The 15670-nt window shown below is 40.4% G+C and overlaps 1 protein-coding gene across 1 annotated transcript in view; it reads left to right on the forward strand.

The window, feature by feature from the left end:
• The first annotated feature begins 7937 nt into the window (after positions 1-7937).
• Positions 7938-15670, forward strand: part of pik3r1 (phosphoinositide-3-kinase, regulatory subunit 1 (alpha)) — a 23598-nt gene continuing 15865 nt past the window's right edge. The window contains exons 1-2 of the mRNA XM_020616897.1: positions 7938-8281; positions 9399-10036. Coding sequence (XP_020472553.1) covers positions 9700-10036 — 337 coding nt within the window. The 5' untranslated portion in view covers positions 7938-8281; positions 9399-9699. The remainder of the gene's footprint in view (positions 8282-9398; positions 10037-15670) is intronic.

Genomic DNA, 15670 nt, shown 5'->3' on the forward strand with positions numbered 1-15670 from the left:
GTAGTCCAGATGCGCTCATTACTCAGACTGGTGCTCTAACTGGTCTCTAGAGCCCAGATCGTCTCTTTCAGTGCTGCATTCAGAGCCTCACTTCTTTTTTCAGTTGTTCTTCCTTCTGCCATTTTGAAGGTGTTTGCCATCTGCTGTCAGAGTTGGGCCAAATGTATATTAGCAAGCATGTTGAGAGCTCTTTTGCCCTCTTGGGCTATAAAGTTAAGGATTTTATAATGAAAGTTGTTATATTGCTTTAATCAAATTTAAAACAGAGGATACTACACCTGAAAGATATTAAGTTTGTCTCTGACCCAAACCATAACACTAATTGTCCCCTCATACAGGAATCTAGTAGTATGTCTACCCACAAGAACATGTCCTATTGCTTTTATTTCCTAAAAGTCTCATTTCATGCAACAACATGAGATCCTACCACATGGATGTTAAAATCATATGAATGTGACCTTTAGCGATTATTTCTATCAGCATCGAACTTGTGATTGTGTCACAAGATGGATACTTTGAATTTGTCATTTGAATTTGCACCTATTTTCAGCTTTTTCATTGTGCATTATATTTTAATTTGATTTCAATACTTCCACAGCTTAATGCCTTTTATCACTTAGAAAAGTAGCAGAATATGTCAATAAGACTGCATCACAGAATTGCTCCAGTGCCATAGGTTTCAGTTTGACTGCAAATATCACAGTGACCTGCAGCACCACTGACAGGGCAATGACTGGGTATTGGCTTTCAGTTTGCAGCCAGATATTATAGTGTTTTCATGTAATCCAAACTGACAGTTTGAAACCCTCACTGTGTGCTGATGATGAATTGGAAATGCAGGTGAGAAATAACTGGGCAGATCCTTGGTGCTGGTGTAGAGAGAGGAGCTATCCAGCTTATTAGGTCTGATGTTTGTACACATGCAACACTTTTCACTCACAGATATTTCAACCTGATGCATTTGGTGACTGTTATATTTGTCATAATTAAATTCATCTGCAAAAGCAAATGAGTCAAATTCCCCATGTTTCACGTCTGACACTCAACATGTTGCCAGGCCAACAAGCAAGTGCAGAAAAATAGTACAGCTGTTGTAAAAGATATTTTATCTATTTAAAGCTACAGCCATGGAGATGGCTCTGTGAGGCTACAGGCAAAGCAGTGCTTTGTGCTAAATGGGAAGGACAAATGCTAACAATGACAATTCTAAAATGCTAATGTTTACCATATTCCCTGTTTCATTTGTAAATGAGAAAATGTCATTATCCTGAGAGGCGCATGAACATCTGTAACAAGTTTCATGGCAAAGCATCTACAGTAATAACTGCTGAGATCTTTATATGTGGATCAAAGCAGTGAACTGGCTAAAACCCAAGGATGTCAACCTCATGGTGGGACTAGAGGAGAAAACTGAGGAGACCGTTAGAGTCAATAGGATTCATCCTCTGGCACCGCTGACGTCGGTACAAACCTTTGTGCCAATCCAGTAGTTGCTGGGATAATTGAGCTTGAGGCTAAGCCAACCACAAGAAAACATCATACATTGTGGTTTTTGTAACTGTATTATTAATGTCAGAAGGAAAAGCTCATACTGGGACACAAGGTCTTTCCCATTCTCTGCCTGTTGGTATGACATGCTAACACAGTGGGCTCGCTCTCCTCTGACCTAAACCCGTCCACTTCCTCACTCACAGGCAGCACATCGTGGCAAACACATCAAACATGATTACATATGGAGCCAGGGTCTATTTACTCCCCTCGGAGAAGCACTTAATTTGCCTGTTGCCTTGGTAACATGAATCTCACAAAGAGTGGCTGTGGAGTTGCCTGTAATTAGAGAACAGACCTCTTCATCAGAGGCTTTACTCTGAAAAATGAATACACTCAGGCTGTCGTGCAGGCCCTGTGGCATCTCACACAAGGCCTTGGACACCATGAAGTAGCAGCCTTAGGAATTAGGACTCATTATTGCTCTTGAACGCATGAACTCCTGAAATGAGCATTAATTTTAAAATAATGAGCAATATGGCAATTGATGCCACTATTTTCTATAATAGTACAAAAATAACATATATACTTTGGCATGAAAAAGAAACTGAACTGTTACTTGGTTTACTGGTAAAGTACTGTATGTCTGCCTAAAAAAGCAGCCTGGTGCATTTGCCAAATGCTTGAGGGGAAGGTTAATAATTCAAGCTAGGCGAGGCATTCCCCCCACAGACACTTCATAAAACTGCCAAGAAGGAACTGCATATAGTGGTGAACAAAGAGGAGTGAGCCTAACGGACTGTAAATCTTGAAAAGACTTGTAAAATACAAAAAACTATCAGTGCTCTTAAAAGGTGGATAGTATAATGTCAAGACTGATAGAGCTTCGCCACACAGCCACAGAAATGCTAGCAGCTCTGTACAATAGGTAAATGCTAAGAAGCTAATACTAAGCAGGTATAATGTTTATCATGTGCACCACCTCAGTTAGGTGTGTTAGCATCAGCTAGAAGGCAAAGTACTGGAGATAGTTGAGATTTTGAGCCAATAGTGCTCGATGAAAAGTTAAGAGATTACCAAAATAATAACAAATGGCTCTGAGACGGCCACACAAATGACTGTGCCAAATTTGATGGCAATCATAGTAAGTCAGTAGGATATAATGATTGGGAAGCTTGAAGGTCTGTACAAAGGTTTCTGTCAATCTATGTAGTAAACACTGAGGGAAAGTCAGGGGCTCACCACACTTAGGGATTCATCCTCTGGAGACCAAGGGTGTGTCTGCACAAATTTTATATAAAAATCCCACCAATAGTTATTTACTGTAAATATTTCAGTCAGGGCTAAGGTGGTGGACCAGCCAGGCTAAAAATGAAGGGAGGTAAAGTTAGAGACATAATGGCAGAGGGGCTAGCATGAAGGAATATGCAGGGTCCACCCAGCAAGAATCATGTCTCATCTATTGAAATGGCTTCAAGCCCTAGTGCTACAAATGAGAGGGCCCCAGAACAAGGGTGCAATCTCTGCTAACAAAATCACTGGCCTGTGCTCATCAGTCATGAACATGTCAGTGCTGAACTAGGTCACTGTTCCCTGTGCACGCACATCAAATGAAGGAGGCGTTGGCTGGCTCTGCAACATACTGTGCTGCACCTCCACATGATGTGGCCCATTTTTTCCTCTTTTGTTTATGTGACATGTCATTGCCTCTTGATCCCATAGCATGCAGTAGAGATAGGGGAAGACGTGGACTAATAAGCACTCCACAAAGACAAGGGTTAACACAGAGGGAAATGTCAGTTAAGCCCTTTTCAGACATGCACTGGAACCCTGAAATTCTCTAGACATTACCAAGAGGAGTTGTATGTGAGAACGCACATGTTCGAGTCAGCTGACCCGGACTTTTCTCTGTCAGCTCCCTAGTACAAAGTCTGTGTAAGGTCCGAGTGAGCTGTAGGGAGCCCATGTGAGAATAAAGCAGCCTATAGTCTGGAATATTGATGATGTCCTATCATGTGACCCTTGCAAAACCTGAAGAATACAAACATCCAATAGTGAAGCAAAATAGGCACCAACGAAAATATCTAACTGGAGGCCCAACAAGATTCAAGAACTTCTGTCATTAAGAGCTGGCATCAGAATTGTGAAGCAAGGCAAGAGACTTGGTTATTTATGACCAAATTACAAACTAGCTACGTGACTGCTTCATGTCCTGCTTCCTGGGCGCTCTACCCAGGCACACCTCCTGTGCATAAACCAAGTGGAGTATTTTCAGTAGGTGAGAAAATGTCTGACACAGACTACCTCCCGCTGTGTGCTACAAGTGTGAAAGGGCAACTCTCAACAAAGTCTGGGCCTGAGTCCGCGAACATAGTCCAGAGTTCATGTGTGAAAACAGTTTTAGAGAGGCAAAGAAGGGGGGAGTAAAGGGAATAGAGAGGAAGTGTGTGTACATGTGCTGAGTTAGGGTTAACCCTCTTCTAAATGGCAAACTAATCAAATGATCTTTTAAGCAGCAATGTCTCTTGACAGCTGGCTACCCTGCTGCAGCATATTTGAAAAACAAAGAAGAAAGAACAGGATAAGAACAGTCTAAGCATTCCCATTAAATGACAGTTCAGGTTTCTCTCTGTGTCAGTGATTTCCCAGCAGTCTCCACTACAGCTTGCCAGCATTATTCATTAATCTTGCAGTGCTTTGTTCCAAGTCATCTTGTTAATGCAAGGCAGAAGTTAGTGGATTTTTGGAGCAGTGTTCATCTGACATGCAGCGGTACACAAAACACTGACTTTCTTCTTTGCTTCTTTTTAGTTTACTGCGGCTTTTGTAAATTATTAAGCATAATATTGAAAATGAAACTCATTTTTACATTGTAAAATTAAAAAACAATCAATCATAATGCACTAATCTGTTAAACTTGACTAGTGTGATAAATATCAACACAAGACAATATTACAGTGTTTTGACCTTTGAATCTTCATAGCACATTTACTATTATCACAAATAGTACATCTGGAGTGTTCCATTAGTTAAACCTTTCAATCAGTCACATTGCACATGCAGCTGCACAGAAACCTGCACACAGCTACAGACTCACTTTTAGAAATACATCACCAGCAAGTTTCAAAGGTAGGAGACACACTTAACACAAAAATAAACTAAGGTTATTTTAATGTAATCAGGAAAAGTTAACTGTATAATGATATTCTGTATTTATACATGACTCACTGTATTGTATATTGATCTTATACCTTCATAATGTTTAGATTGCTCAGCATTGGTGAACAATGTGAACATCTAATGAGACTCAATGCAAACAAACAATCTTACAAAATCATTTTTTCTTGTGGGGGAATTGTAAAAAACAAAAAAGGTTAGTGCAGTCTAAGTTTAAAAATATGTACATAATGAACAGTAAAAAGACATGAAATATCCTGGAATTAAGTTCCTCCAGCATAATGTTAGTGCTTTGTGCTAACTGCAGTTGTACAGTTGATAAATAATTTATAAATAATCAGATGCAGCTTCTGTTTCTATCCTACATTATGTGTGTACTGCATGTTCTCTGGAGCATTATGAATTCATAGGCTAGAAAACACTGGAACTGTGACAAATATTGAAAATGAATGATTAATGAGCGAGTTCAGTGAAGAAGGCTTTGATTGTCTGATGAGATGATGTTTGAGAGAAGTGTTCATTCATAGGAATGTGGTTACTGACAAGCACACAAGCAAGTTTGTGCACTGTGTAAAATAATTTGCAGAGGACTCTGAAATGTAGGCTGTGGAATTGGTGGCAGAAAATCATCAACAATAGAGAGAATGTTGCCTGGCTTCTTTTTTGCACCACAAATGAGCGTCTGCTGAAACACTGTGTAGATTTTCTGCATGTTTATGCATATGAAGGAAAAGTGCTCACATTACTTTTCCCTGCATGTGATCCTGTGACATTTACATTTGTATATATATATATATACATATATATATATATATATATATATGCTGTACCACCGCAGGAGGCCGAGAGCTCATCATACTTTGAAAATTACCATGAGAAAAGCTGAGGAGGTGTGACAGTTTGGTAGACCTCAAGCACTGTCCAGTGAAATGTTTGCCAGTTGAAAGTGTTTATGTAGTGAATTATGCAAATAACCAGCTTAAACAGCTGAAGGATAGTCATTTATAAAGTAAATAATCAGGATTTAAAATAGCTTTGTGTAAACTCGAAGTGGCTGTACACTGCTGTCGAACAGTGTACTGCAGGAAGAGTTAGACATTTTAGGAAATATGCTTGTTCACTTTCTTACGAAGAATGAGATGAAAAGATCTCTATCACTCTCTTATCTGTTAGCTAAATATAAAGCAACAACCAGCAGCTGCTTAGTTTACAGTAGCTTAAAGACTGAAGAGGAGGGAGGGAAATGACTATCCTGGGTAGGATTGACAAGTTATATCTTGTTTGTCGAATCTCTACAAAAGTTAAGTGCCAAGCCAGCTGTCCTCTCATGGTGACAGAAAACTTAAATTAATCTACTGTCAGTGTTTTAGTCAAATAAATAGTTAAACCTTCTTCTTAGAACAGAACCCACAACTATATTATTTTATATTACTATCAAATGACAATCCCACATAAAGCTAATCTTTCATCTTTATTTCAAGCATAGAATTTGTGACTGTAGGACTGACTGATTGGACCTTTCATGACTCTGGGCTTTAATGGTGGAGGTTAACTGGGAGCATAAATTGTTCTTGTGCAGTTACAATATGAAACCATTTCCTCTTGAAACATCATGACCAAATCATCTTGGTATAAACAAATTTAGTGTTGAATTACAGTAAGACAGCATTACCCCATGGAGAGACCCTGAAAGCTTTAAGGATTTGAATAAAATATGCAAATAATTTCTGACAAAAATAAACTATAAACTACGGGTCAAAGTAATTTGATATGTATTTAGGGTACATTTCACAGAGATAACTGATGAAGATAACAAATGGCAGTTATGGAAATACTGAGGAAAAGATTTTTTTAATAGAAAAGAGCAACAGATTTGCTGGCAGATCTTAGTGTCCCATTAAAAGGAAAAACTGTGTTACTGCCAGCTTAAGTTTGGCGCTAAACTGGATCCTGCACTTGCCTGTTGTTGCAGATGAAAAAAAATGCTTAGAGTAACCACAAACCTTTTTAACCCACCAAGTATTGACACAACTTTGGTGCAATATTCTGTGCAAGCAAGCCAAACTCTTTATGGGAAGTAGAGCATATTTTTGCTTTATGACTTATCCTGAAACATGTCACAAACTATGACTAGAAGTCCAGTTCCGTATATATTTTGTCTGGCAACAGTCTATTACCAGATTTTACCAGAGATGTGGTTTGGGCATTGCCATGGTAGCAGATGGGTCTCCAGAGATTGACTCTTTAATCAGGGGGCACGGTGTAGGCAGAGTAGGGGATTACATGGCCTGGTGGTTCAAATACTCATTTCCATCAGCTGCAGCAGAAATATAAAACCCATTTTTAATATTTAGTGGCAATCCACTGGGCACAGTTGGGTCTGGCATTTGAAAAAGAAAAAATAGATCTCCTGTCAAAGCAATCACATAAGTGGAGTGATGAAATGCAGTCAACAATAGCTGAAAGGTTATTATGGTAGATAAAAATTGCAGCATTCCTTTTGGACAAAAATTATGAATTTAACTCAAAGAAAGACATCAAAAGTACATTTTTTTAAAGCTGCATCAGAACCAGCAGTTTCAAGTTCCTATATTTACTGTAGATTTCAACACCACCAGCTCTGCTCTTTTCCACACTCCTTCCTCTTTTCTTACTGGTGATGGCCACTGATTTCTCTGTGTCTGCAGAACACTGAAAGGGCCCTATCTCTGTACAAAGCTGCTTACAGCCTGTTTTAGTACAGCTGGGAGAGGAGAGTTTATGCTTGATAGGGGATTTCTGCAAGCCAGCCCTCTTTCTCTACCTTAATCAGACCACCCACAGTCATGCACCAGAGATGATGACTCAGTAATATTTTGGGACCTTCTACACTGTGAATATGTAATGCTAAACAACACAGAAGACATTTGGTTCTGGATATTATTTTTGTGAATAGATCATGTAATATACAAATGGCATCTTTCAAAATAGTGTGGAAGTAGTAAATCAAAAAATTAAGATTATAGTTTTAGTTCTGCAGTCTCTAGGGCGCTTTTATAACTTTTCACACATATGGGAAGCTGATAGCGTCACACTACGCTCTTTACCTTGGATAATAATGCAGTGAAAATAATCCTTCTGAGCTATAAGAAGAGGCACTGATGATAAAACCATGAGGACTTCGATTAGCAGTAAGAGTGCGTGCAAAAGTTATGCAATTTCCATCGGTGGTTTGTGTTGCGTGCAAGAGTACATGGAAAAACGAGTCAACCACTAGCGAGAAGATGATTGGTCAGATTGCATGATGTTGATGATTGACAGCGGTACGGACCAATGCGCGGACGTGTTCGGTCGTACCCCCTAGTTGATCTCAGAGCGACGTTCAAGGGAACATTTGTTCGGGACATGGTACCCTTTATGTCGGTTGATTGTAGCTTGTAACAGTTTGTACTATTCTTTAAACAGGATTTAAACTGAAGCGGGGGATTGTTATTTTAAGCTATAGCGGTAAAGGATCTGTTGAATGTTTGCATTTTATTGCCAGTACGCCGTTTAGGTTTAGCTTGAGGTTTAACGAAGTGGAAGAGTTCAGTGTGGAAGGAAAAGCACTCCTTGGCTTCGCCTGTGGATCCACTCGGTATGTAGCTAACTTACTACTGTCCAACCTGCTAGCGTTAATGTAGCTTTTAGTTTTACCCCAGTTTGATTAAAAAGTAGTAATGTAAAAAGCTGATTATTGGGTCGATACATTTTCCTGAAGGTAGTTAGGTAAAGTTAAGTTACTTTCTACCATTGTGTTAAATTGCAGTCTTTTTCAAATTGCACGTCTTTTCTCTCTTGTCTGCTCTGCAGTTCGTTTCCTACTAACTTAATTTAACGTTAGCTAACATTAGTGCTCTACTTCAGCCTCGGTCGTTGGCTTCTAATACTTGTAAAAGACAACGTACAATAGCAAGTTAGACTAAATTCTCGTCGTAATTATCTTGAAGAAAGAATAAATTAAAGCTAGTCGATGATGTTAGCAAGCCGACGTTCGCTAGCTAACTTGGCTAACTGTTAACCACTCAGCTCCCTGGCATCGTAACGTTACTGCGTTGGACTCTCCATGTACAATAGTCATTTACAACAATGCAGATGTCAAACACACAGTTTTGCTACTGGCACATTTGGCAAACGTTAACATACTAACTAGGTTGCTATTTAGTTATATAACAGTGACAGCGATGTGAATTTAAGCTGTCACGGATAATGCTAATGTTAGTAACCTTGTTGGCCGAGCAGCACCCGACCTGGTAAATGCATCATCTGATCAGTAATAGTGTCCGCATCCATTTCACACAACCCACAGATGTTTAGGTTGCTGTCATGTGTGGGAACATTCTCCGACCTATAATCCAACACATCTTTCTTTAAAAACTACATAAAACTAAAACTATTAAAAACTGTGCTTCAGTTTCTATCAATTGACTAATTGTTGTTGTGCTGCTTTGTTAAAAATATTAATAATTTTTTTGTATCAATGCAAATATTTGCCAGAAACCTGCTATTTGGCATATAGTTGCAAAGTTGGTGTAAATACAAAGCATAAACAAGTGGTTAAAAGTTTTGTATTCTCACTACAAATATAAATATTCCTGACTTGTTAAACCCACAGTTGCTTTCTGCAGATTGAGCAATCAGTAGTAATTATTATGATCTTATCTTGTGAGCCCAGTCTCTTCACATCTGAACATTGTATACGACTCATCTTTCAGGTCTAGAGTGCATTCTCAACATCACAGCTGCGGATCAGTTACTGATGGGTACATACTGTAAGGCAACACACCACAAGAACTGTAAATCATTCGGAAGAAACAGGACTTGGGAAAGAATGAAGACAACCTAGATATTGTTGCCACAGAACTGTTGAAGACTACATTTTTGTTGAAGTATAAACTCACAGCCATTTGAACCAGCAGATGTGTATCTGGACTAAGCACATAGAGAAACCTGAAAAGTAACTTTGCTTATTGAGGCTCATCTTCCAAAAGAACACTTTGAGTTGAAGTGATCAGTATGAGTGCTGAAGGATATCAATACAGAGCGCTTTATGAGTACAAGAAAGATAGGGAGGAGGACATTGATCTGCATGTGGGGGATATACTGCTGGTAAGCAAAGGAGCGCTGGTGGCTCTTGGTTACACTGATGGCCTGGAGCAGAGACCCGATGAGATCGGCTGGTTGCCGGGCTTCAATGAAACCACCCAGGAAAAGGGGGACTTCCCTGGGACGTATGTGGAGTACATCGGAAAGAAATGGATCTCTCCTCCAACACCCAAGCCAAGGCCCCTCAGACCCTTACCTGTTGCTCCAGGCTCCTTCAAGGCCGATACAGACTTTGACTCAGAGCAAGGTGAGTTTAACACCACGCCACAGAACTTCATGCAAATAGTGCAAGATCTTATCACATTATTGTCATAGGCAGGTGTGAAAACCACAAAATAACATTTGAGAAGCTAAAACAAGTGAATTTTGCCATCTTTGCTTAAGACCTAAGCACGTATTACAAATGAAGAATGAAAAGAAGAAACGAAGACAGCTGTGGTAGATTTTTCACATGGTAAATTAATAGACAAAAATTCTTAGTGCAAGGTCCTTTCATTTGTTTTTTCCAGGGCCTTCAGCAACATCCTCTGGGGTTCTTTAGCAGATGGAGTTTGCTTTGTTGTCATGGAGATTAGTTTTTAATTACGAAACTTGAGTATGGAATTTTGGTCATGTGATACCGAGCGGATGGATGTGTATCCTCCTTGGTCTCTCACCAGTTGTCTGACTTGTTGCTGATGACTAATTAATTGTCAAGTGATGGCATGAACTACTCCCAGTATTGGTGTGAGTGTGAGAAGATGCTGATTTTGCAAAATAGTTACAGTCTTTGTTAACTAGTCTCTCCGTACAGCTGCACTGAATGCGAACCAGGCTAAGTCCCAGAGGGCAGTGGCGCTGGCAGGCATCCAGCCTGTAGTACACCAGAGCATCTTGTGCCAGCCATATGTTACCAGTGGATATCATCTGTGTGTCTCCACAAAGCCACATCTTAAGGGATTATATTATCAGTGTTGAGAAAGAGGATTACATCACTATATAATCATGATTGGAAAATTGCTCCTTTTCTGAAAGTCTAAGGGGAACAGCTATGTTAGCTCTTATCAAATCTGGAAAAATAAAGGCCTCTACATTTTCAGAACAGTTCTGATTACATGTTGTTTAACTACCAACCTAGTCATCAACATCTTTTCTTGAATTTTGTCCATAGAGCTGCAGTTAACTTGGTAACACCCACATGAGCACAGAACCTTTGAGATACTACAGGCAGTTGCTGCACTCAGTGGTTCTTGTTCAGGAAATACTATGATTCCTAAAGGCACAGTTTGCAGTCTTGGCCAAGTTAGGCGAACAGTGGTGTACCATTTTAGTCTAATGCTAGGCAGTTGGGGGGGGCGGCTGTGGCTCAGGAGGTAGAGCGGGTCGTTTCCTAACCAGAGGATTAGCGGTTCGATTGTGTGTGTCTGTTGATTAAGTGGTGTGTAGCTAAAAACATTCTCACGACCTCTAGTAACATGTCGTGGCTTAAACATAAGAACCTATTATGGCTAAGGCTACAGTTATACACGTCATTATAATAATATTAACACCCTGTCTGCTGACAGTCATCAACTCTTCTCTCTAGTTATCCTTGACCAGATGTACCCTGTAGAAACTCATAAGCATGACTAAGCATTTAACAGTCTAACTAGACATCCTATCTCCACTAAACATTTCTAATACATAAAGTATCTATCCAATTTCTATCTGACTAAAAATACCTAACAATTCCTAAAGGCACAGTTTGCAGTCTTGGCCAAGTTAGGCGACCAGTGGTGTACCATTTTAGTCTGATGCTAGGTTAAAGATATTGGAGCATTCTACACAGCAGACACAGTTTGTGTAAGATGTCAAATGAGCCAAACGTCGGACTGTTCCCTTTAATGGAAGTAAGGTCTCACCAAGTGTTTTGACATCTACAACCAGTAATCTTACTGCAGTTACGGGTGAATTATTGAGCAAGTAATGTAAAGTAAGTAAAAGCATGTGTTGACTCATTCTGTTTCAGATCTGTGAATTGCACTGTGGTTACATACTTGAACTGACCCTTTGAAGCCCGAATCAGCGTTACAGCTGAGGCCACAGATATGAACTGCAATTAAAAGTTGCATCTTTTTAAAGACCGTGTGACTTAACATGACTGTGTGCCTACAGCTCTCAGCTTTCCAAAGCTGTGGCTGCCAGGTTTGTAGTTCCTGCTCTTTGTGGCACAACTGTGAAATTCTTTGCTGTGGTTTGTGAGTGAGGAGCTGTATGAAGGCCTCTACATTTTCAGAACAGGTCTCTTTACATGTTGTTTGTTAACTACCAACCTAGTCATCAACATCTTTTCATGAATTTTGTCCATAGAGCTGCAGTTAACTTGGTAACACCCACATGAGCACAGAACCTTTGAGATACTACAGGCAGTTGCTGCACTCAGTGGTTCTTGTTCAGGAAATACTATGATTCCTAAAGGCACAGTTTGCAGTCTTGGCCAAGTTAGGCGAACAGTGGTGTACCATTTTAGTCTAATGCTAGGCAGTTGGGGGGGGCGGCTGTGGCTCAGGAGGTAGAGCGGGTCGTTTCCTAACCGGAGGATTAGCGGTTCGATTCCCGGCTTGTCCAGTCAACATGTCGAGGTGTCCTTGAGCAAGACACTAAACCCCCAGTTGCTCCCGGTGATGTCACTGGTGTGTGAATGCGTGAGTGCTTGGGAGTGCGAATGGCCGAATAATGTGAAAGCGCTTTGAGTGTGCTGTAAAAGCATAGAAAGGCGCTATACAAGTATAAGACCATTTACCATTTATGAAGGGGGCATGTGTTTAATGACTATGTCATGGTTGAGTGGCAGGGCTGAGCCTGGAGCAAGTGTGAGTGTAGCTCTGGGAGAAGAAAAGTCTCTCTGTCCTGGGCTGTGGGAGAGGGGGCCGAGGAGGGGCCCTGAGGTTGTGAGTAAAGGAGAGAGAGTCCCTGTGCTAACTGAAGGGTCAGCGCAAGGAATGGTGTGCAAAAGGATCAGGAATGGAGCTGTAGGCTTGGCAGAGGGGCTGAGGCAGGGGCATTGTGGTGGTGGTGGTGGGGCCTTGGGAGGGACTTGGGCTCTGCATGCTCAAGGGGTCTTTGAAGAGCCACTGAGGGCTCTGCAGTGGAGGCAGGGCTCACATTGCTCTTGTGATTTATTCTCCAACACCAAGGGATCTTGCTCCTTTCCTCCTACTGCTTGACTTTTTTTTTCTTCTCATCATCCCCCTCCTGTTTTTTTTTTAAACATTTTAATAGTTCCTACAGTCAGCTCTGACGGGAAAAGGGGTGTAGAATGCAGGCTTGGAAAGGGGCCTCTCCTCTCTCAGCCACAGGGGTTTACATGAGTGCAGCAGATGTGGAGAGGGGAAAAGGGAACCAGGGGAAGAGAAAAGGGCCGGGCTGGGAAAAGATTCCAGCTGTCAGCCTTTTTTTTTTTGTTGTTGTTCCTTTTGAGAAACATTAAAGTGTCACTCATTTTCTGGGCCTCTTAGCTGAGAGACTGTGTTAGGGTCCATGAAAATGAAAGGATGGAAACCCATAGAACAGTCACATTAACTACAGCTTGTAGTCAAATTCTCAAATGTGCAAAACAAAAATCAATAAAGTAAATGCAGTGTATCTCTCAGTGTAGTTGGTGCATACCATCAGTCCAGAATTAAGGGAAAACGTTGCCTGGAAAGAGCAGGCATCTCCCTCAGTTTAGGAATACATCATCATTATTGGAGCAGTTGTAACAATACTGAAGTTCAGTGACCATGTCATATATAATTTGATGGCTCTAAATACTTAAATGTTAACCTCGGTGTTTTGAGTTCTTCGTGTTCAACGTGAAGTTGTGGTCTTCCAGCAGCCAGTCTGTGTGAACACAGTGTGAAAGTGTGAGTAACTGCTTGTCCGTCCACATGCTCTCAAAGGGCTCAGCCTGTACATGCTCAGTCTTGTTGAAGGAAATACAAGTTGCCATCAGAATATCGTCTCTTGCTCTTCACCGGTATGTTTTCACTTTTCATGTAACTACACTTCCAGCAAAAGTGAGATTGCAGTTTACTGTTGTGTTAAAGTATTCAAATGTTTTTCTGTTTTTATAAAGTGCTTAATACGTTCCAAAAGCATATTTGTAAATCTACCTACTTTTTCATAACGGGTAAATGTACTGGACTGTGTTGGTCAGGGAGAGTGTTGTAGGCTTGTACAATATGGTCATTTTGTGACGAGTCGACCTGAGTGGCTTCATTCACGTTTCCAGCCCTTGACTTTCTGTTGTGTTCTCTACCTTAGCACCGGTTCTACCACCAGCGTGTCGGCAGTGATAGATAAAAAAACATTGTATTGTCATACCGCTGCTAGTAACGGCCCTCTCATACATACATGTGTAGATACAGGTCCGTGTATGAAATAGTTTGAAAAGGGCTGCTGGCTATTCGAAGGAGACAGTTGCAGAAAGCAGTCTGCATAGCTGGAGATTGAGATAATGTAGCTCTCCTTCTCTGGGCCTCTTTAGTACTCAGGCTGACATCTGCTGTGTTGAACACTGTTACTTTCAGTACTGCGTTTTTCCTGCCAAGAATTCACTTCCATCTTAAATTGGGCACATAGCAGCTTTGGTTTTGGTTTCAGATTTGTATATATTTTAAGCCCCCCCCCCCCCCAGAAAGTAGGGCCCACGATCCCCAAACCCACCCAGGGCAGAATGAACAGAGCAGAAGTCGTACAACATGGTTGTTTGTTCTGATGTAGTGTTCCTCTGTGGGATTGGAGGCAGCTGGGGTCAGGACTGTTTTGGCACTTCTTTGGTGGAAGGGTGTGTAGACTGATTTGTAGCTTTGTGATCAATTATTATTATTGACTGCAGTAACTTGGTGCATAGTGTGACTGGACAATAAACGGTTACACACTTAAAAAGACCCCAGTGATTACTGTTCTATGCCATCCCATCATCATCACTGTACAGGTAGCTGGCGTGAGACTAATTCTAATTTAGGTTTATTTGACTTTCTGAATTAGTAAGATATTATTATTATTACTAGGCTTAGAAGTTATTCTTTGGTAAATATCTTGGTCATGTTTGTTTTAATTACTTGTTATGTTGCCGGCGTTACTCAGAGTAGAGAGAGTGACAGTGGCACATCCTCATCCTGCAAACGTTAGACTGCAGCTGATTTAAATATATTTTTGTCTTAGCATAGCTTCCTTCGTTGGACTGTGTCACAGGAGTGTTCATTAAATGTCAGTCATGTTTTTGTTCAACTCGTATAAGATATGTTTATTAGCTTTCCTGTGGTTTTCTCTGTGTTAGCAACTTTCCAGTAATAACATGACAACACAAACTCATTCTTCCCTTATAGTTCTAGTAAAAGCCCACACAGTGCCTATACCTAGGACTGCTACCATTAACTTGAACTGAAATGTCAAAAAAGGTGATCATGACAGTTTCCAAAATATCTAAGATGACATCTGTGAAGTAGGTATGAAAAATATTTGGCACTTTTGCTTGGACAATTTATTAGTGATTGATTATCTAAACAGTTGCCAACTGCTTTTCTGTCAAATGCTTAATCAGTTGACAGATCATTTCAGCTCTGCATGCAAGTTTTCATCTGTCCAGTTCACCGTGAAAACTAATCCATGAAGAAAAACATGGTCGAAATTCCATGAATAGTCCCCTCCAGTATGTTGCTTCACTGTTGACTTTGTAAGAAGTCACTCTGTTCTGTTGGATATTTTCTTTTCAGCTGAATGTTCTCATTGTCAAAGTGTTGAAGGAATTTGCCAAATTTCATAAATGTTTTTATTTAGCCTCAACTTTGCATGAAATTAGTTTGTCTTTCACAACAAATTGATAGAATTCCAATACTGTTTTGGGGTAAAGACAACACATTTCTGCATGTTTGTGTTC

Source organism: Monopterus albus, unplaced genomic scaffold (assembly GCF_001952655.1).
Source record: "Monopterus albus unplaced genomic scaffold, M_albus_1.0 scaffold181.1, whole genome shotgun sequence".
Classification (NCBI taxonomy): Eukaryota; Metazoa; Chordata; class Actinopteri; order Synbranchiformes; family Synbranchidae; genus Monopterus; species Monopterus albus.